The sequence below is a fragment of the Stylophora pistillata genome, chromosome 4 (assembly GCF_964205215.1).
Source record: "Stylophora pistillata chromosome 4, jaStyPist1.2, whole genome shotgun sequence".
Taxonomy (NCBI): Eukaryota; Metazoa; Cnidaria; class Anthozoa; order Scleractinia; family Pocilloporidae; genus Stylophora; species Stylophora pistillata.
The window spans coordinates 15,252,160-15,274,016 of NC_142522.1; the positions used below are offsets into that span (position 1 = coordinate 15,252,160).

A 21,857-nucleotide genomic window follows, 5' to 3' on the forward strand; every position below is an offset into this window, starting at 1 on the left:
GTAAAAATCCATCGCGGAAGTAAAGGGAGGGCATTGGGGTTTGCGGTTTTCCGGTTTTGCCTATTTTTTAGATCGGTTTTTCGGTTTTGTGCCAAAAAACGTCGGTTTTTCGGTTTTGTTGTTCATTGCGTTTTTGCGCATTTTCCGTTTTCAGCATTTGGTTTTCGGTTTTCGTCAAAATTTTGAAAGGTATTCGGAGTTGGTATCCGGAGTTGGTATCCGATGTGCTTTTTCGGTTTTTCATATTGGGGTTCCGCGCACTCGTATACCGGTTTCTCTATCTTCGATCTGAGCAGCAGTTAAACGCCTCTGCTGATCTCGAATAGCTGCAAAGCCTATGTTGCTCCACTTGTAACCACAGCATCAGATCGATTAGGATTTTGACAACTGAGATGTACAAATTTATCGGTTTAGACGGTTTTGGATGCGGTTTTCGGTTTTGATCGAATTTTTTTGCGGTTTTGTGGTTTCTAATAGACCCCGATACCCCCTTCAAGTAATTCCTCATAAATAGGCATCTGTACAAGGGTTTCAATTATTAATTACCAGTGGTACGCTTATAAACCTTTTACCACCCTGTGTTTAGCCTGCAAGTAGGCTTTCGTGTCAGGGTTTCGCATTAAAAAACCCGTTCCAGACTCACACGCCTATAACACCATTAGCAGCCGCTTATGGAAAAATTTGTTGTAGGCCCTGCAGATTTAGTCAGTTTTTCCTTGTTATAGCCAGCCCTATATCTGGTTACCGAGGCGACCTATTGCTGCAGTCAGAAATTTGTTATCCATCATTTATCCTTGATGGATGATGATGTTAGCGACACATACTCGTTTCGTTTTCTCATTAGTTATCTAATTAGACTCGTTTCGTTGTCTGTTTAAAGGTGCAAACCAAAGCTAACAGGTCTTTGGAGGTATAGGGAACTAAGAGTCTGCTAACTAACTTCCGGAAAATGACAGACGATGGCAGCACAGTAAAAAAATTTTTATTTTTATTGCTCTTTATTTAGTAATTTCTGTTACTTTACTCGGGAGAACCTGGAAATATTGGAATTTATTATCCAATTGTGCTTCGTAGAGTACAAACAACGCGCGAGACGAGTACAAATATCACGCGATATTTGTAGTCCAGAAATATCCGCGAAATTCGCCCGTACTGAAATAACAATTTGGCGTGTTGGATAATAAATCTCTTATTAAACGTTTTGTTGTGTAGCATCGCTGAGTATTTTTACTCGTTGTTTGTATTTTGACAAGCCCGTAGGGCTCGTCAAAATACGGCACAACTCGTAAAAGTACTCAGCGATACTATCCAACCAAACGTCTAATAAGATATAATCTATATATTCTCAGGACAGTGCGGTTATAACGGACGAAAAAAAAATCAGGAGACCGCCGCATTCAGCCGGTATTGTCCAGGCCCACTGCTATAGACAGCCAACAGAGTGCTAAATGATTGCTACATATCTTGAAAAGCGGCACTTCTCGCAGTGAAAGAAAATCATACCGTACATGAATATTTATAGAAAGAAATAAAACAAATTGAGTATTTTTGTTCGTTGTATGTCACTACGATTTCCCTTACTATCAAGCTCACTTCGATTTCAGCTGACAAAAAATAGGGAAACGTGTTCTAACAGCCTAAATCATCTGACCTTGAAACATTTGGCTGGCCTCAGAAGAACATAACTTCATTCAGGGCAAAATTTCAAATTTAATCATGTATTACATGCATTTTAAAGGACCTTTGTAATGCATCGAACTTTCCATCAATAACTGTTTTTAAAAAGTTTACTGTACACTGTACATGTGTGCAGGGCCCCGGGCTATCAAATTACACAACTAATTATCGTCCCACCGACCTCCTCCTCTGCAACATGCCACCATTGATAACAAATAAGCTAGCAAGCGTCGAAAAATAAATAAATCCTCTGAAATCTTCAATGTGTAGCAAACCACTTTTGTTTGGAGGAAGACCTCTTCAAGTGCGCTGGCCCATTTCAGAAAAAAAGGCACCGAAGTCTAGCGCTAACTCTAACATGACTGCTGAGCAACAGTAATCAAGTTTCACGTCACGCACTATGAGGAAAATATCCTCGACCAAGCTTTCCCTCGCTTATTTGGCTCCAAAGGGGACTGGGGCAAGGCTAAAGGGTTCATTTCACGTTCATTTCACGTTCATTTCATGATTCGGTACTGAAGTACCAGGTCTCCTCCTCCTTTCCAAATAAAATGTCGCACTGTTCGTAAGTCCATGCTAGGATCTAGTACCTGCGAGTGGAACGAGATTTAAGGAAACATTTAGTACTACTTCAAAAGATCTGAAGGATTCTTTAAAAAAAAAAAAAAAAAAAAAAACAGATAGACAGAGAGACAAAGAACTATGCTGACCAATAAACAAGCGGACAGAACGAACGACACACCAACAGATACAGACATTTGAAGTTTACAAGGTAAATTAAATGCCGCAGAGTATTTCAAAAGTATCGGGAAAAAAAAGGATAACGAAAGCTCACAGCTACAACTGAACAACCTAACATTCACAAACACACACACACGGATGCTTGATGACCTTAACCAATAAGTTCATGAATACAAACTGATAACAAGGAGTCATTTCGTTTATCAAGAAAGAACTGACCTGTTCGTGACAAAGAAGTTCGACCCGTGCCTCAGCTAACGCTAATAGTTCCTCCAGTTCTTCCTCGGTTGGCGGTCCGGCATGCTCTTTATCAGCGTGGTTACCTGAGTTGCTGGCGTTGTCATTTCCCACCACCTTCTCGTATACATGCTCAATCACTTTGCGCACATGCAGCATATCACTGGCCGACAAGCGATCCCTAAGAACATTGGAAAATAACAGTTAAGTTAGCAAAGCACTGTAAATCTTTTAACGCGGGGGGCCTCCTTGGAGTTATAGAATTAGTTTCAGTAGCACCCTGGACATGTTTTACTTCTATTTGCACTCGTTGCAAGTCTGGGCTAAATTTTACCAGTGGTTTTCCATTGGTTTTTAGTTCGTTTTGATCCAAGGCTGGTAATCAAGCCTACTTAAAAGGTAAGACAACTTTGCGGTGAGGTACAATGACAATTTGTTTATCTAATCCGCGTTACCTCTTCAGTGCCTTCGACGAGCTCGATGAATGAGGTTGCAGGAAGAACGCTATCTTATTGAATTTCGGTGACAGTTTCTGCAAAAAGAACCGATTAACTTCTAACTTCATTGTTAAGCAATATCAAAGCAAAGAACGAGTGCATCTCAAGATTGCCATTGTTACGATACTGGAATGTGAAACGCGCATCATGAATTTACCGAGCAGATTGCAAGTTAACTAATTAACTTCCAATATGTTAACCGAGTCGCTTGGAATAATATGCATTGGTATTCGTGCATTCAGAGTTCAGTGCAGTTTGAGGTAAGTATAGTTTTGTGTAATAAAGTTTGATCTGTATGGCAGAGAAGCACGAGGAAACAGCTACAGATTAATGTTCCTAGCCAGTCAAGCTCATTCGATTAAAGTAAAGATTCTTATCAGGGGGAGCTCGTTCAAAAGTGAAAACTGATTACGTGTTTCGTTAAAATCACAGGAGACTGCCCACTACCAGTGACTTTAGGTTCAGACACTTTTGGGTAAGGCAAGCTGGAGGTCATTAGAGTTTCATTTTCCTCGCCGCCTTTTCAGTCGATAGCCCTTGATTTTCACAAAACAATTATTTCCCAATCATTATTGGCGTCCACTTAACGTCGTCGTTTCGATTCCCTACAATGACAGGGTGAAAAAACTGATATTCATATGTTGATTAAAGAACAGACGAGAAGTCAGTCTTTACCGACGTACACGGACAAATGAAATGGAGAGTATTGTCAGGCCTGAGTTTTCCAATCTTAATTTTTCAACTCTAAAGCTAATAAATTAATCAGTAACCTGCAGGTTAAATTTGAACTTTCAAACTGTCTACCTTGACCGTGACGTCAACAGCCCAGTTAGGGACAGTTTCAGCCAATAGATATGCTTCATTCTCTCCCGAGGCATCTGCTACCAGCAGGCGGAACAACGTCCGCCCTGTGCCACTACTCTCTGTGAAGATCAAGGGTGTGTGCTCAGGAACACTGAAGAAACCATTACCCATCATTACACGCTGGGAACGCAAACCAAATTACCAACATTACATCAAGCTAAAGTCGAGGATTATTTCACTGAACATTTACTTCCTCTATTTTAAAATGTTACCACTGTACGTTTCACTTAGCTGGTAAAACAAATTGTCGTGCATTATGAGAAGAAATGCTACTCATTCATTTGGTATTTCACCAGGGACACTTGTGTCTTAAAATTACTAGTACCAATAATCATATCTGCCCAATCAAAATAACCGTTACGACCTAGGAATTCAAAAGGGTCACCTTTTCTTTCATTGTACCAGTTTTTAATGAAAGACCCGGACAAGTAGTCCATCTTAAATTCTACTCTAATATCTCGGTGGTAAATTTATTTAATTTTGCCCACATCATTCACTAGTTAACCTAAAGCAGCTACTTACAGACTCGAGGTTCAGGTTAACTTCACTGGCGCTTGCATCTCCACTTTCTGCGAAAGTAAATAAACGTGGACATTGCGCATTGTCCAAGAAGATTTGTTCGACTTATAAAAAGTTGTTTTGAAAGGACAACCGTTGAACTTAAACACTTTATTCATTTATTTATTTAAAGATTAGTACAGTGTACAGGCGAGTGAACAATAGGACACGTAGTCCCCTACTGGGTTCACCCGCCTAAACCATATAAACCAACCCCATAAAATGTAGAAAACCAACCCTTTACCCAAAACTACAATTAAATATTAATAATGTACCATAAATATCGTTCTAATAAATAGAAAGAAAGAAGAGAAAAAGGTAACAAATAGCGCACTACATTAATACTAACAAGAGCAAGCTTTTAGAACATTTACACGGCGACACTTAGGACAAATACTCTTAAAGGAACGTATATTGTCGCCATCGAAAACATCATATAATCGATTAAAGTAAAACGATTTGAGTTGGCGTTTGAAAGAATGAAGTGTATTAGCTACTTCGGAAATACCATTCCATATTACCGTAATTCTATTAAAATAATAATCTCGGAAAAGGGAAGTAGGAGCAAAATTGGTCTTCAGGCAATGGGCAGTATTTGCACGACGCGTGCGTTCCTGAACAAACGAGAAATAGTGATTAAATTCAAAGGTAAAATCAACCAGATTATTTAGGCATTTATAAAAGAAAACCAGATCCAACTATTCTAACCAATAATTAAGCGGCAGTAGCCTTAGCTCGATAAGGCGATCTCTATATGACAGATCGCTGCCTTTGCTCTTGCCCACGATGAAACGCGAGGCCCTTCTTTGAATAACCTCAACGAGAAAAAGATTACCCACGGCTGACTGGGGAGCCCAGACCTGCGAGCAAAACCATATATGTGAGCGCACTAAAGAATAATCAAGCCGCAGAAGTGCCTCGCTATTAACTAAGCCTGCGCAGTTTCTCTTCAGAAAACCAAGCATCTTAGTTTGCTTTAGCTACCACCATAACGATGTGGTCCTTCCAAGTCGTTTTGCTAGAAATTAAAATACCTAGATCTTTTTCGGCTTTAACTACCGTCAAACTAATGCCATTTAGCAAATAAGTGCGTGGCAGATCAATGCGTTTTCTAGAAATACGCAGGTTAACGCATTTAGTAGGCTGAAAGAGTAGCTCATTACTAACTGACCAAGTAGAGAGCGCATGTAAATCACATTGGAAATTCACGAAATCAGACTCCTGATTAATAACCTTATAACACTTGGAATCATCTGCGACATAGCAAGCGATGCCTTTGTCAGGCATTTCAACTACATGGTTTAGCATTATCATTTATGGCCTCGTAGTTTGTAAATTAGAATTCTGATTAAGAGTGCTTGAACCCTGATTAGGACGGTGAACTATTATATTAGAAACTCAAACCTCAAAGTTACGGAATCTACTCACACAAAACCATAATTGGATGAGCAGGACTGGACTCTACTCACACAAAACCATAATTGGATGAGCAGGACTGGACTCTACTCACACAAAACCATAATTGGATGAGCAGGACTGTTTGTCACGACACCTTACAAAATAACCTGTACTGCAGCATGTTATTACACTGGCTCGCTGGAATTAGCCACGAGGGTCGAATTGCGTTTGTTACTAACCTGGTGAATCAGCTCTGGGGAAATCTTGATCAGTTTCATCTGCTGTTCCAGTGTAAGTCTCCCTCCAGTGTTCCAATATGGCTTGCAAAAGAAGCACTCCGTAATTAACTTTGAGACAAAGAGTAAACAAAGTCAAATCAAAACCGATAAATACTGGTAACCCATCTCAGGAACACTTAGCAACTATGGCTATCTTTGTATGAGGATTATTTTGATGCCCCTTTTCATGTGCCTGAAAATCCAGGCCACTACAGAAAGAAATAATTATGCGACAGTAAAAACAGATGACAGCTTTTTAAAATAGGGGTTTGGAAATGTTGAAAGAGAGCTTTTCCTAACTCGTAAGTTAGCTTCTCAAGCTGGAGATCTGCATGTAGCTTTCTGTCATAGCCTGCGAACCCTGCTTCGCGCCGTTGTGCTCCTCCAAGCCGGGAGCCTGTTCGCAGGCTATTCTGTCATGGCCCATTATACCCCTAAGAGTGACCAGCATCTAATTTCTCCCTTCAATATCACCCCCCCGAACTACGCATTAAGGTCATGAGAATAAAGGAAATGATCAGCGTAAGAGTGACCAGCATCTAATTTCTCCCTTCAATATCACCCCCCCTGAACTACGCATTAAGGTCATGAGAATAAAGGAAATGATCAGCGCAAGAGTGACCAGCATCTAATTTCTCCCTTCAATATCACCCCCCTGAACTACGCATTAAGGTCATGAGAATAAAGGAAATGATCAGCATAAGAGTGACCAGCATCTAATTTCTCCCTTCAATATCACCCCCCTGAACTACGCATTAAGGTCATGAGAATAAAGGAAATGATCAGCGTAAGAGTGACCAGCATCTAATTTCTCCCTCCAATATCACCCCCCTGAACTACGCATTAAGGTCATGAGAATAAAGGAAATGATCAGCGTAAGAGTGACCAGCATCTAATTTCTCCCTTCAATATCACCCCCCTGAACTACGCATTAAGGTCATGAGAATAAAGGAAATGATCAGCGTAAGAGTGACCAGCATCTAATTTCTCTCTTCAATATCACCCCCCTGAACTACGCATTAAGGTCATGAGAATAAAGGAAATGATCAGCATAAGAGTGACCAGCATCTAATTTCTCCCTTCAATATCACCCCCCTGAACTACGCATTAAGGTCATGAGAATAAAGGAAATGATCAGCGTAAGAGTGACCAGCATCTAATTTCTCCCTTCAATATCACCCCCTGAACTACGCATTAAGGTCATGAGAATAAAGGAAATGATCAGCGTAAGAGTGACCAGCATCTAATTTCTCCCTTCAATATCACCCCCCTGAACTATGCATTAAGGTCATGAGAATAAAGGAAATGATCAGCATAAGAGTGACCAGCATCTAATTTCTCCCTCCAATATCACCCCCCTGAACTACGCATTAAGGTCATGAGAATAAAGGAAATGATCAGCGTAAGAGTGACCAGCATCTAATTTCTCCCTCCAATATCACCCCCCTGAACTACGCATTAAGGTCATGAGAATAAAGGAAATGATCAGCGTAAGAGTGACCAGCATCCAATTTTTCCCTCCAATATCACCCCCCTGAACTACGCATTAAGGTCATGAGAATAAAGGAAATGATCAGCGTAAGAGTGACCAGCATCTAATTTCTCCCTTCAATATCACCCCCTGAACTACGCATTAAGGTCATGAGAATAAAGGAAATGATCAGCGTAAGAGTGACCAGCATCTAATTTCTCCCTCCAATATCACCCCCCTGAACTACGCATTAAGGTCATGCGAATAAAGGAAATGATCAGCGTAAGAGTGACCAGCATCTAATTTCTCCCTTCAATATCACCCCCCTGAACTACGCATTAAGGTCATGAGAATAAAGGAAATGATCAGCATAAGAGTGACCAGCATCTAATTTCTCCCTTCAATATCACCCCCCTGAACTACGCATTAAGGTCATGAGAATAAAGGAAATGATCAGCGTAAGAGTGACCAGCATCTAATTTCTCCCTTCAATATCACCCCCCTGAACTACGCATTAAGGTCATGAGAATAAAAGAAATCATCACCAACTACAGAAGCTCTTGATTGTTAAACAAATTCTCCTTGTCAGCACCTTTGGAAATGTGTACAGAACAGTATGGAGAATATGTGTGCTGATGTTAGGGTGTAAAGGGTTAACTTTCGGATGAAACACATTGCATCCAGTTACATAATCTCTTAGAAAATTTGGCAAAATGTTAGTGAAAAGATGTTCGATTAATTATTTCATGTTGGCCACCTTTTGCCCTTTTGTTTTTATTGTCTGATAGAGAATTGTAATGTTTTCTACGTCAGCTGTTCCTCGTATACAAAACCACATAAAACGGCTACTCACCATGCTTGATATCTGTAACATACGCTACACAAATATAACGAAATGAAAAAAAATAGTAAGATTAAAGTGGAAAAATGTACAACCCAGCATTTGAACTGTGAATAAACTTTTAATAAGAAAGATCGTGGCATTTCTAAACAGAGCTTGAGTATTATGAAAATAAATATAGTGGAAGTTCAGTCTTAACTCAGACAATAACATTGACATGATAACTGAATTGGTTTTAGTGTAACACTGATATCACTGTATGGACACAGGTTCACATCCCGTCTCATTTTCACAGCTATCTCCGCACGTGAAATTTTCGCGACCCGTTATTTTCCCGAAATAAAAGGGTACATATTTCGCGAGACATCAGTTTGGCCATGCGGTCATGACATACGAACGGAGCGAGGATCGTAAGGCCTTCCTACAGATTTTTTTGTGTGTCTAAGGGTCATGTAATTATGTACGAGTGTTTGGATGTGTGAACGTGTTGATAACAGTTGGTTTAAATTCTCTTCCTGTTTAGTCACGTATAGTTTTGTTCGCAACACTTCAAAACTTTGAATCCATTTGTGATTGAAAAGTATCGCGAAATTTTTCAGTATGTTTATTGAGGTCCTTAATTGTCCATCTAACTTCCCTCTATCAAAATTAGAGTAAATCTAGGTGTAGGAGGTATGTTGTCTGATGGTTAGTGCACTGAACGCTAGATCAAGCACGAGAGGATACATGTACACCATAACAATGCCTCTCTCTCTCTCTCTCTCCCTCTCTCCATACCATAAGATACAAAAATTAGTGCGGAAAAATTGTTTGGGAAACCTAACAAAATCTTGGTCAAGTGGCAGGAGAAACAGAAGTGCTAAGAGTTGCTGCACATGGAGAATGATAGAATCTCCGACAAGATCCACGAGCGATCCAATACAGCGCAGACGAAAAAAAAACTGTCAAAAACATGTATCAAACCAGTTTACTTTCACTACAAACCTTTTCCATCCACAGTTTTTGGTTGTAATCCTGTAACATCTGTTACTGAAATCCAAGCTGCAAAACAGTCGCTCTCTTCCAGATTTATTGTGAGCATCTGAAATGAATACACCACACGCACTTTTAGTCTATAAGGGCATTATTCAACTGAGTGGAGTGCAATTTGGTCTGAAATCATACGCGTGATTTGAAATCACTAGTGTAATTTCATACCAAAATTGCACAACACGAGGTTTGATTACCACTTTATTATATCCATTTTGAAATGGCAAAATTCAGTCGCTCAAACACAGGATGTTTTAGTTTGTACAAATATTTTATTGATCCAGTACTGGGGAGGGGGGAAGTATACGCGCAACACAGTTAACTAAACAATGGAAAAAGAAAAGGAAAAAATAACCAAAAACTCGAAAGAAAGTTGATGTAGTATGGCATCGGACTTGACAAGACCTAATTTTGGGATATTTTAACACTTACCCCAGTCTTGATGTCAACTGAAAACCAATTTGGTACATAAACCATCTGTGTTCTTTTCTTGATTTCTTCTTCATAATCCACCAGACCCAGACCCTCCACCTTACATGCCTTAGATTCCATAACAAATAGAAAGATACAACCCTAATACTGATTCTCAACATTATCAGATTTTTATCTTTACACATCACAAACGTTATCGTTCACAGTTCAATTAACCTACAATTACTCAATTCAACAAATAAAAGCAATTCCTGTTTGGATTTATTTTGATACCTCAATTAAAAACAATGGTCATTTGGTCGAATGCGCGTGGGTCCAGTGTAACCTTTTTATTTTGGAAGCTCACCAGAAGAAGATCGTTATAGAGAAAAAAAAAAAAAGGCCTTTTTTGGACAGGTGCTCATTCCTCTTTTCTCTTTTTTTTTTAGAGAAGACTCCTTTTAAGCATGAACAACCAACTGGACCAATATCAACTGATCGTTTCTTTGGAGAAATTGTCCTTGTCAATAAAAGCAGCAAATAAGACACAACAAAGAAAACCAGGTTTTTGATGTTTTAGCTCTACATACGAGCTAATAAGGGAAGATACACTACAATCTCAATGTTCTTGAATGTCCCTTAAGTTTACACTTTATCTAACAGAGGTACAGCAAACTTGTGGAAATAGGGGACTGCTTATTAGATAAATCAGATGCACTTATCCGACAGGGGCACTTTTTAACACATATTCAAAGAAATTACTTGTCCCAACATTAGGCATAAAATAGAATAATTACAGTCAACATCAGAAAAAGTAACAGACATTCATTTAGTCAGACTAGGATCAACTGTTATATTGTGTTTGCCTCAAATGAACAGACTCAAAGATAAAGAAAGAGGAGCTTACTTTTAGCACATCCCAAACAGACACCCTTCCATCTGTGTCCTTTGTTATGACATGTCGTCTGTCTCTTAGGACATGAAATTTCCGTATGCTGGGTGCCCCTGTCACAAGACAAAACAGAAATAATAAAAAACATAGCTGGAGTAAGGCAATCTGAACAGATGCAGGGAGCAGTTTGGTTAACTTGTTTTGAAGTTTACTAGGTTTCTACACATATGAGATGTAGCAACTCATAGCTACTGAACTTCAAAGTCCTGCAACATGATAAAGTAGATTTAACCAAGACTTGGGGCATTACACTTACTACAGAAAACTGTGCAGGGAGTTTACAAACATGGAAGTTAAATGTGAAAAACTTTGTTATGAAAAATTCTATGAAAAGTCCTCTGCAACACTAACATGTACCTGGTATTGTCTTCCTTGGTGATGAACAAAGGGGCTGAGGATCTGTGTCTCCAACATCCATGCTGTCCTGGTCATTAAGGTATGGGATCTTTACTGGCTGTAAAGGGATATTCCAAACTGTAACTCAGACATAAAGATTATTGCAATTATCAAAAGCTGTGGATCAGTTCTATTGTAAAATTTTAAAAGTACCAATGCTGTTTTCCATATTGCAGTAAGTTATGTTTGGATACTGATGCTGGTAGACTTTGCTATTTCCATGCCTCCATAACAAAACAACCACAGAGTGGTATTACATTTTAAATATTGCTGGTAAAAATAAAAAAAAAAAAGGAATTGGTTTTCAATCTTTATCATTGCTAAAGAACAGAAAAAGATTGATGGTATCTTCTAAGATCACCTACTGATTTAAAATCATTGTTTGCTTTATAATATTCTTACCCAGTTATTTATTGTAGAATTTGTAGTAGCAACCCACAGAGAGTGGGGTTCATCACAAAGCTCCAACTAAAAAAAAGGCAGTTTTAAGACTGAATGTGACTACTGGTGTAAAGTGCAGTTTTTGTAGCATTGAATAGAACTATAGGTTGCATAATGATGCTAGAAGGTAGTGTTGCAGAAGATTTGTCTCACATGCAAAACAGAAAACCCGCCACATTCCACAAATTTCCACGAGAGAAAGATGGTTAAAAAACATATTGACTACACAATAATCAACACTCAATCATTAATTAAATGGCAAAAAAAAATCATATTAACATATATTAATTACTACAACAATTATAACACAAGGCATAGTCGTGATAATTTAACCTCACTCAATCACCAACTCATCTTGACAACATAAGTGGCTTTGCCTCCTGTAGCAGGCTGCAGTCACAAAAATATAGATATTTAAGTCCCAGTTTCAAGTCCTCCACCCTGCTACTCACTGGAATTGTTCTCAGTCACCCAGGGTTCAACTCTGTGGCTGCACTATAATAGCCCATTAGTCTACCTCCTTTCAAGCACTTTATGTTTACTTAAATATTTGTTTCTTTCTCTCTCATATCATAAAGCACTTAAAGGCTTGCAATACTGGTCTGCACTATATACGTTGTAAATTAAATTAAATTTTTTTTTTAATTTTTTTGTATGAGCATCTCAGTGTCCTAGGTGCATCATGACAGTCAAGTCATTCATGTATTTCACCTAAACATAAAGATCACTTACTTTTAACACTGGAGCATCCTCTACAAATAAAAGAGTGGAAGAATTCTCCATGTTCAGATCAGTCCACATGACATGTTTGTCTCTACCACTTGAATAGAACCCAGTAAAGTTGTCATTAGCACACAGTGCCCACACACCTTCCCCGTGAATTCTGTATGTCGTGATACATCTCTGTTGCCCTAATGACCAAAGACGTATGGTTCCATCTGAGCTTCCTGATAGACACTACCAAACAATAAAACAGTATTTATCCAAGAGCACTGAATAATCACATCATGGCTAGTTAAACAAAATAAATACATGTAAATTGATCAAACACAATGAAAAGTTTGAAAACCAATAACTTATGTACCCAAACAAATACCAGAAAGGAAACAGCAGTCCAGAGTCCATCACTTTCTGCTTAACAGGCATTAAAAAAAAAACATAAAAAAACCCATTTAACCTTCCCAACATAAGAAAAACATAGGGCATTACCAACATGAATCTTGGATATTTAAAAAAGGCACCTTGTTGCAACTTTCCCTTTCCAACCTTTCCTTATTAACCTTCCAACTATTTTCCAATGGAACATATCCTACTGACAGTACATATCATTAACCAGTTTTTCCAATCTCTTGTTCTGTTTCCAATAGGATCATCATCCCCTTTCTTATCAATACCCATTCCATTCAGATCTTTGTCGCACAAGCCAACAAGGGCTTAATTGCTTTAAAAACCATTCTCTCTACAATGTAGAGTTTCTTCTGGGCATAACTGAACTCAACAACAAGTTACCTGTGTTCCTTCAGGATTGATGATGATGGCCTTCACATTATCTGTATGACCTTTTAGTTTCATGACTTTAGAACATGTACGAGGATCCCATACTCTCAAAATCTGACAACAAACAAGACATGGTAAGCCTTCCTACACAAATAGCTCTTAAAAAAGATCTATTCAAAGTATTTTAATTTGTAATTCTACTGCATAAAGCAACAACTGCAAAAGTATTTATGGTATACATTTAATTCTTATGATTATCAACATGACTTTTCACCAGTTTTACCCTGACATAAAAACACATGTATGCACTTTATTAAGGGCTTGAATAATAAAATGAATAAAATTGTACTTCTAACTATCAAAATCACTCGCAATTATAACAAAAATCACCCCCAGTCATACTATACAATTTAAAAGGTTATGTTCAGTGAGACAAAACTCCAAAAATTAAATCATTACATCAAAGTTGTTGCTCTCTGCCTCAAACAAAAAAATCATGTACATGTAAGTATAGGTAATAACATGATTTCTAGTGCAAATTGGTGTTAATAAGCAAATGTAAATTTTTCAAAGACAACAAAATTGCGCGAGCCTGTAGGGCGAGTGCAATTTGTAGTCTTTGAAAAATTTTCAAATTGCTCATTTAGATCAAATTGCACTAGAAATCATATTATTATTTATTGATAAGGTAATCTACATAAAAAAAAAGCATCACAAAAAGTAAAAAGAGATAGAGCATAATTTTGGACTTAACATTTGTTTTACAACTTTGCACACATTACATGAAAGATGCTCTTGTTTTCACCCAATCAGAAGCGCATAATGTTTTCATGTACATTATTAATCTCCTAACACTTTACACTGTCAGAAACCTTAAAGAGTTGATCAGGTCAATAGCCCATTTCCGAATTACCCTTGGCCTCATTTTCAAAACCAGTCCTGGTGTTCATCCTTTCATATGATAATAAGTTTTCATTCACATGCAAATTAAACTCATTTTCACAAGAATGGTTGAGCACGGGGACTCATTTTGAGAATGAGGCCAAGGGTAATTCGGAAATGGGCTATTAACTTTACCTTCTCAGTAGAGCCAGAGATAAGTACAGTGCCCATGGTGTTTAATGCTAAGCTGTATATTGAGTCTTTTTGACCATTCAGTGATGAAGCTAACATGAAAAAAAAACCAAAACAACCAGTCAGTGAAAAAAAAAGAAAGGAATTCTGAAAGAAATGCAGCTTACACAGAACCAGTTGTGAATAAAAAAAAAAACTCAGATTTTAACAACCTGACTACCCCCTCCCTGTAACCATCTGAAAATAAAATACATGGAAACCTCTCCAAAGAGATCGTACTGACACTTGAACAAAGTGACTGTCAGTCTCTGGGATATTCACACTAGTGAAAATAGAATCAATGAGACATTCCCCACAACACCAATATGACTGGCCTTTGTACTACATTTTGTATTGTAGCAGAGTCATGAAGTTCTGAGTTCAAGGATTCAAATCAATCATAATTTTTAAGAATTTATCATATAAGATGGATATCACAGAAACTTCACAACATTTCTGATATCACTGCAGTTCAAAATCCAGCCAAAAAAGCAAATGAAAATATTGATATGACTACAAAAATCTACTATTATCACTCCTTTTCTGAATCACAAAATTATTTCATTTATTTGACCATGTGCATGATGCTCTTAGTTAAAATTTTCACTCATTGTTGTGAAACAAAAACACCTGTTGCATATGCCTTTGTCAATACAATCTTTCCTCAATTAACTCACTGGTAAAACACTATCCAATGATTAAACAATTTTTTATGCTTAGTAACTAGCCAAAGAGGGCCCAGTGGGCCACCTTCTTCAATTTAAGGAGGGCTTATTTAAAGAAAGGAGAACTAAAACAGAGTTTCAATGTGAGAAAACAAAGAAGAGAAAGGAAATTTAGACAGTGCAGTGACTAAAATTTTTTAGCAGCTCTTATATCAGTTTGTGGTCAATTACGTTTTCAAATACTTCATTTCAATAAAAAACTTACAACTTTTATAAAATACTTATCCCTGGGCAAATTATTTTTTATCCTCATTTTATGCATAGTCATAGGTTTTTTGTTTCTTTTTTTTTTTTAATGTGGAATTTCAGCCATACTCTGGAAGATACCTTTCCATTTCTTTTTTATGAGTCAAAATATTTAGGAATTAATTTATATTAGGCCTTTGAAGCTCCACTCACATTACCTTGTTCTTTCTTTTTGGGTTTCTTTATTATATATTTTAATTTGTTGATTATAATCACTAGGTATATTTAATCAGCATTTGTTGTAGTTGAACAATTCCACCTCCAGTAAAGTGGGCAAAAAAGGCCAAACTATATTGAAGCACTTTTCTGATTCACTTTAATTTATAAGATAAAAATGAAATTCAACAAGAAATACAGCGTAACTTAAAATCACATTTTTTGACTACCTACAGGGTGAATGAACATCAGAGTGCAGATTACTGACACATCCTTCTCTCATGTGGTTACCTTCACCTCTCTGGCTACCTGATATTTTGATGGCCAAGCAGTAGGAACAGTAAACAAAGATATTAACTGGTCAAGTGTTAAAAATTCAACAAAAACAAGTACTTTGATGTAACTGTGTTATATATGGGAGAAAGATTACTGATATTGGCTTTTATGTACCCAACAGTACAAAGAGAAGTGACTGAGTGCTGATCAATCATAAAAAAATAAGATTAATAAGAAATTTATTTCAACAAATTTAATGGACAAAGAACAGAATGGTTGAAGAGGTAACCAAGCACTATTTCCTTCTCAAAAAACCACCTTCAGAGTGATATAATCAGCTAGCTGTATCTTAATTAGACAGAATTCAAAGGAGCTAAAAAAATAGAGGTAGGACTTTCTCTGTTAACAAACTCCTGAAGTCAAACTTTTTATTTCTTGTTTGGCCCATACCAAAATAGTGGAAAGGTCCACCTAGAAAAAAAATGTTGTACTTTGTCATCTTTCAAAGAGTATATGAGCTCAGTCAAAATTACCCTTAAAATTCGGGATTCGTTTTCAAAATTTGGTTTTTTGGCAAAAAATCCAATGGGTTTACCTTATTGATTAATCTGCAAGGTGACAATTCACTTATCATTACATCATGCAAAATTCTGGCTTAGTCTAGAACTTAAATCAATATGTTACTTCAACTTAAGAGAGTCATTTACTCAAAACTTGGACAAGTACACTTGAGCAGCTTTTAAAGTTAGTTTCATACTTTATATAATTATACTTTATTCATTTTCAATTTTCATTACATGTATTTCCCAAGCTGTGAGTGTAAAGATACAGCTAAACCTGTATCCATGAATAGAACTGGAGTTAATTTTATCTTTAATTGTAAGATCAGCAAACAGAGGGCTAAAGCAAAGAATTAACCACATTGACACTTCTTAACAGAATATTTCAAGTATGATATCCAAGCACTAGGTGCCTCTTTGTGGCTAAAAACACTGATGGATTAAGCAAATCTAAAACCTCTGTTCAACCACATCAACATTCTATACCAAACACTCTCACTGCTAACTGCAGAAGTTATCCAATTGCATCTCTCCATATCTCCAAACAGAATTGCAGAGCAGTCTATCTCAATAAGAGACCAAGCTAGTTATGTACCTAGCATATCTAAAACATTGAACCTCTGCACAACCAAACAATTTGCTTTTAAGCTAAATTTAAATTAAAATTTGTATTTTCATATTATTAGGCTTTACATTACACAAGAAGCAATGTGACAACCTCTGTTAAAAAATAACCTAATTTCTAAGCATCTCCTTATAATTTACTTTAAAAAGCAAATTCAAACCCTTTCTATCTTGCTATAATCTGGAACTCTCTTCTTCCTGTCATCATTAATAAAAATACGTGCAAGCTTTAAGGTATAAATCAATAGTTCATAAATACCGATTGACTCACTTGTGACTGTATTATTTGTAGCTGTTAGAGCTGTTAAAGTGTTGACATCCCACAGAAATATTTGCCTATCAAGTCCTCCAGAGGCCACCAATTCTTTCTGACTTGCATATGCAAGTGCCTTGACATAGTCTTTGTGTGTGCGCAGGGTGGACATACAAAAACTCCGCCCTGAATCCCACACTTTAACAGTTGTGTCAGATGATGCAGATAATACTAGAGAAGAAATTAGATAAGCTCATTATAGCATAACTGCAAGATATATAACTAAATCTACAGTTAAAGTTCCACTTTATTTGCATTAACCCATTAATGGCCGCAGCTTTTGTGGAAAACTGTGTTTTGAAGCTAGTCGAGCAGATTTCGGGTCACTGTTGTGGTTTTAAAAGTTCAAACTTACCAAAAACCCCTTGACAGCTCGAACACTCGACGGCCTTTTGATCCAAATGCAAAATGGCGGCCTGAAAATCTCAGGCACGTGCAGAAAGCAAAATTTTTGGGTTGAAAAGTAATGCCCCACTTACGACTTTTACTTTTCTCTCTTTCTCCTGCCCTTTTTTTCCCCTCTCCTTTCCTGAAGTTTCTCCTCACTTGCTGGAAATTTAGTAGGCTTCATTTTGGTGTAGAGATTTTTCAGAAACTACTCATTATTTTCAAACCACATGCTCAGAAAGGTAGGTGGGTAATGGAACAAGATTTTTGTCCAGATTTTCAGGTCAAAGTTACATGGTTTTTTGGCTATTTCTCCAATCTCCTTCACTCAATTGCTCTGGTATCGTTTGTAAGATATTTTCAACCTGTTCAAGTACGTGCTCAAATTCATGCTCCACGGTTAAAAGTGATGATGTCACAAGACGTAGAAAGGGTGTGGGTCCCCATGGGCGCACATGGGCGCACTGGACGTCAATAGGTTAAAGAAATCTACTGCAACCCTCTAAGTTTCCATCACCTAGGTGATTACTACAACAACAACATTGACTTTATTTTTTTAAAATGAAAGAAATAAAGGCTTTTGTAGCCCGCAGTTAGCAAAGCTATTCTAGGCGGGCTACCTAAACAGACACTGTATAGGCTCACACACACACACACACACACACACACGCACGCACACACACACACGCAACAATGAAATAAATAAATAAATGAGCAAATAAAAATAAATAATAAATAATAGTAGTAATAATCATGTTAAAGGTTTTAACTGAGCCAGTCACACAAGGGAGTTTTTAACAGGTCAAAGAGAAAGCTAATCAGTTGAAATACAAATATAAGCTAGAAAGGTCAAGGTAGCGCAAGTCAACATTCATCTCCTCAATTTCAAGAATTTTCAAAAGCAAGTGAGTTAGCTCACGTTTAAAAGGTGCTTTCTTTAGCTTACGAATTTCAGGGGGGATGCCATTCCATATTTTCGCACCAACTCTAGAAAAGGAAAACAACTGATGATTTGTTCTCGCCTGTTTTATATAAAAGCTTCCAGCTACTGAGAAAGATTACTTTAAAAATTATTTGCCCCACTTTGTTAAGACAAAGAGAGGAAAAACAAATCATAGCTCTCCAACAAGACAGCAATTATTTTTTTGCTAATATTTATCAAAAAGTCATGGTATATGCAAGAAAGTGATTCTCTTACTTGTTCTACCATTGCAGCAAAGGACTATATCATTCACCCAGTCTGTGTGGTGCTCAAGAGATGCTATGTAGCAGTTCTAAAACCAAACAAATAACAAGATAGTGTTATTCAAATTGAAATAAACTTGTCATGAACTGCAGGTCAACTACAATGTAACAAAAATTATTTTGATTTTGTACCCTTGAATGAAATCAAACGCTTGCCTTGCACCACTTGTCCCTCCACCCATCAGACAATTTAGTAACCATAAAGTCTGAGCTTGATACTCTTCTGTCAAACTTTGTCAATACGCGTATACATGATGAAGTTCATTTCCGTATTCCGCCTATTACTAAAGAAATTATTGAAGCAGATCTGAAGAAAATTCCATCAAACAAAGCAATAGGATTGAATGGTATTAGCATACCATGAAGGAGGCATTGCCAGCAATATCAAGGAGCATGGCCCATGTTTACAACACAAGCATCAATCAAGGTATTTTTCCAACTACCTTTAAAGCAGCAAAGGTAATGCCACTTCACAAAAACGACTCAACAAATGAAAGAGGAAATTATCGCCCAATATCTGTTTTGCCTATTTTGTCTAAACCCTTAGAATGACATATGTAGCAACCTCTTCTCTTCGGTATCTAACTATGAACAAGTTATTTTACAAGAATCATTCTGCCTTCCACCCTTATCATTCCTGTGAAACTGCACTACTGAATATCTCTGAAAAATGGCTAAAGGCGATGGACAATAGTGAACTGGTGGGAACAGTTTTTCTGGACCTTAGTAAGGCCTTTGATCTCGTCAGTCATGATATTCTCATAGCTAAGCTTGCCAAGAATCACACTAGTCAAACAGCTATGAATTGGTCTAGGTCCTATTTATCCAAACGTAAACAAGTTTGTTCAGTCTCTGGCATGCTCTCTAGTCCTGCCTCCTTATACAGAGGAGTTCCACAGGGCTCAATTTTAGGCCCTCTCGTCTTTTCTGTTTATATCAACAATCTACCTCTTTTGCTAAGTGAAACTGAAGTGGACATCTATGCTGACGATACAACTATTTGGTTAAGTGGTGCCGATTGCAATGAGATGCAACAAACTCTAAATGTGAGTCTACATAGAGCGAATAGCTGGCTTAAACTTAATGAAATGCAACCTAATAGTAAAAAGACTAAGTACTTACTTATTGGTACTGCGAAAAAACTTTATCACAGTGAAATAACTATGTTGGAGCTTTTCTTGGACAACGTAAGACTTGAGGAATCAGCTGGAGAAAAACTTCTCGGTGTTGTGATTGATCCCTATCTTTCCTGGGACCTACACATTGATTATCTTATAAAAAGTTGAACTCTAGGATATTTCTAGAGGGCAAAAGTGTATTTAACTACTGAATGTAGAAAAATGTTATATAATGCTCTCATTAAGCCAATTCTTGAGTACTGTTGTACTGTTTGGGGTAATTGTTCGGTTGAAAACCTTCAAAGGTTGTTACAAGTACAAAAACGATGCGGGAGATTAACTTTGGACGCCACCATCAACAATAGTTCTGTTGAACTTTATAATAAATTAGGCTGGTTACCTATAGATGACATTGTACAGGTTAGAAAACTGTGTATGCTACATAAAGTTAGCCAAGGTCATTGTCCTGAACATTTTAGTTCATATTTATAATATGTCAGATCTACAAATGGTTATTGTACTAGATCTGCTATCTGTTATGACGTTCCAACACCATCTCGTAAAAAAAAAAAAAATCTGGGCTTAGAACTTTCCACTCAAGTGCATGTAGGCTATGGAATAAACTAGGTAACTCATTTAGAAACATAACTTCCAACTCAAATTTTAAGATAACGTTACTGAAAAATTTTATTAAAGAAAATATCTCGATAGAGCATTTTAAGATTAGTAGGACGATTTAAGTACAATTTTAGTATTATGAATTTTTTATTAGGTGTTTTTATATTTAGTAGGATTTGTTGGGGGCCATTATGTAAACTACCGGGTAACCGGTAATAATGTATTTTACCCTCGGTAAAAAAAGTGTTTGTTTGTTTGTTTGTCCACCCCCGGGATTTATACTAACAGGTGACCCGAAGTTCCTCACAAATCCCCATACGAATCACACTACATAAATTGAACAAGGCTTATTTTGAAGATATCATTCTTTTGATAAAAGCAGCCCAGAAAATCCATCGAGTACAGATATTACTGGGCTAAAAAAAAGGAAAACATGTCGAATCTTCATCTCCCTGCTTAGGTTGAACTTAGTTGAGCTCATTTGTAAACAAGTCTTCATTTCACATTTACAAGCGATTATTTTCCACGAACAACAATTAGAAAGTAAAACTCTGAGTACTTCTACCACCTTAAATTTATGAGAAGCAGCAAGTCATAAAACCAGCGTAAATGTTAACATCGTACAAATCAAACAACACACCTTGTCTACAGTTGTGTTCCAACATCGAATGATAGAATCTCGTCCTGCAGAATACAGTCGACCAGTATGTTTGTCAAACTGAAGTGCATTTACACCTGACCTATGCAGAGATTCTTCTTCATCTCGTATCACAAATGAAATTGTGACTTTTCTCCTCGGCATGGCGTGGTTGTGTGGATGGCCATGCGAGTGACCAGAAGGCGGCCGCATCCCTGCCGCCATCTTGCACTTCTTCCTGTCACAGCATTAGGTTAGGTTCCAGTTCTCCGATTCCGATAATCCATCCGCGGAATATCCTCGTGGATCCGCGCGTGACAAACCATTCACTTCTTGGTGTCATTTCTCCTTACAAAATCGATATGATTTCAGTTAGAAAGGCCATGATAGGAAAGGAAAAATTTGATTAAACAAATATTGTCTGATTGATCGTCAAATTATCGGAACTAATTTTTATGTTCTGCGCGAGCTTCATCTGGCGACATCTAGCGCCATCTCCCACCATGTGAAAGTGACACCAAACAGAAACAAAAGACGGTTTTGTCACCAGC

The 21,857-nt window shown here is 37.4% G+C and overlaps 1 protein-coding gene across 4 annotated transcripts; it reads right to left on the bottom strand.

Annotated features, from left to right (window-relative positions):
• Window positions 1-1,690: 1,690 nt before the first annotated feature.
• On the bottom strand, window positions 1,691-21,809 carry LOC111320739 (WD repeat-containing protein 48). 4 transcript variants are annotated; one of them, XM_022923429.2, is made up of 19 exons: window positions 21,310-21,570; window positions 18,887-18,962; window positions 17,260-17,472; window positions 15,763-15,837; window positions 14,366-14,454; window positions 13,301-13,402; window positions 12,524-12,748; window positions 11,753-11,818; window positions 11,312-11,408; window positions 10,910-11,007; window positions 10,024-10,131; window positions 9,547-9,643; window positions 8,575-8,598; window positions 6,212-6,319; window positions 4,539-4,585; window positions 3,957-4,136; window positions 3,111-3,187; window positions 2,638-2,836; window positions 1,691-2,267 (listed from the first exon to the last, which is right to left on the bottom strand). In XM_022923429.2, the coding sequence occupies exons 1-19, from the start codon at window positions 21,529-21,531 to the stop codon at window positions 2,175-2,177; spliced, it is 2,196 nt and encodes a 731-aa protein (XP_022779164.2). In that variant the 5' UTR covers window positions 21,532-21,570; the 3' UTR covers window positions 1,691-2,174. The 4 variants fall into 4 exon arrangements, with proteins under 4 accessions (XP_022779164.2, XP_088613887.1, XP_022779172.2 ...); XM_088757761.1 differs by lacking the exon at window positions 21,310-21,570 and adding an exon at window positions 20,056-20,189; XM_022923437.2 differs by lacking the exon at window positions 15,763-15,837 and having other exon boundaries at window positions 21,310-21,809.
• Window positions 21,810-21,857: the final 48 nt, after the last annotated feature.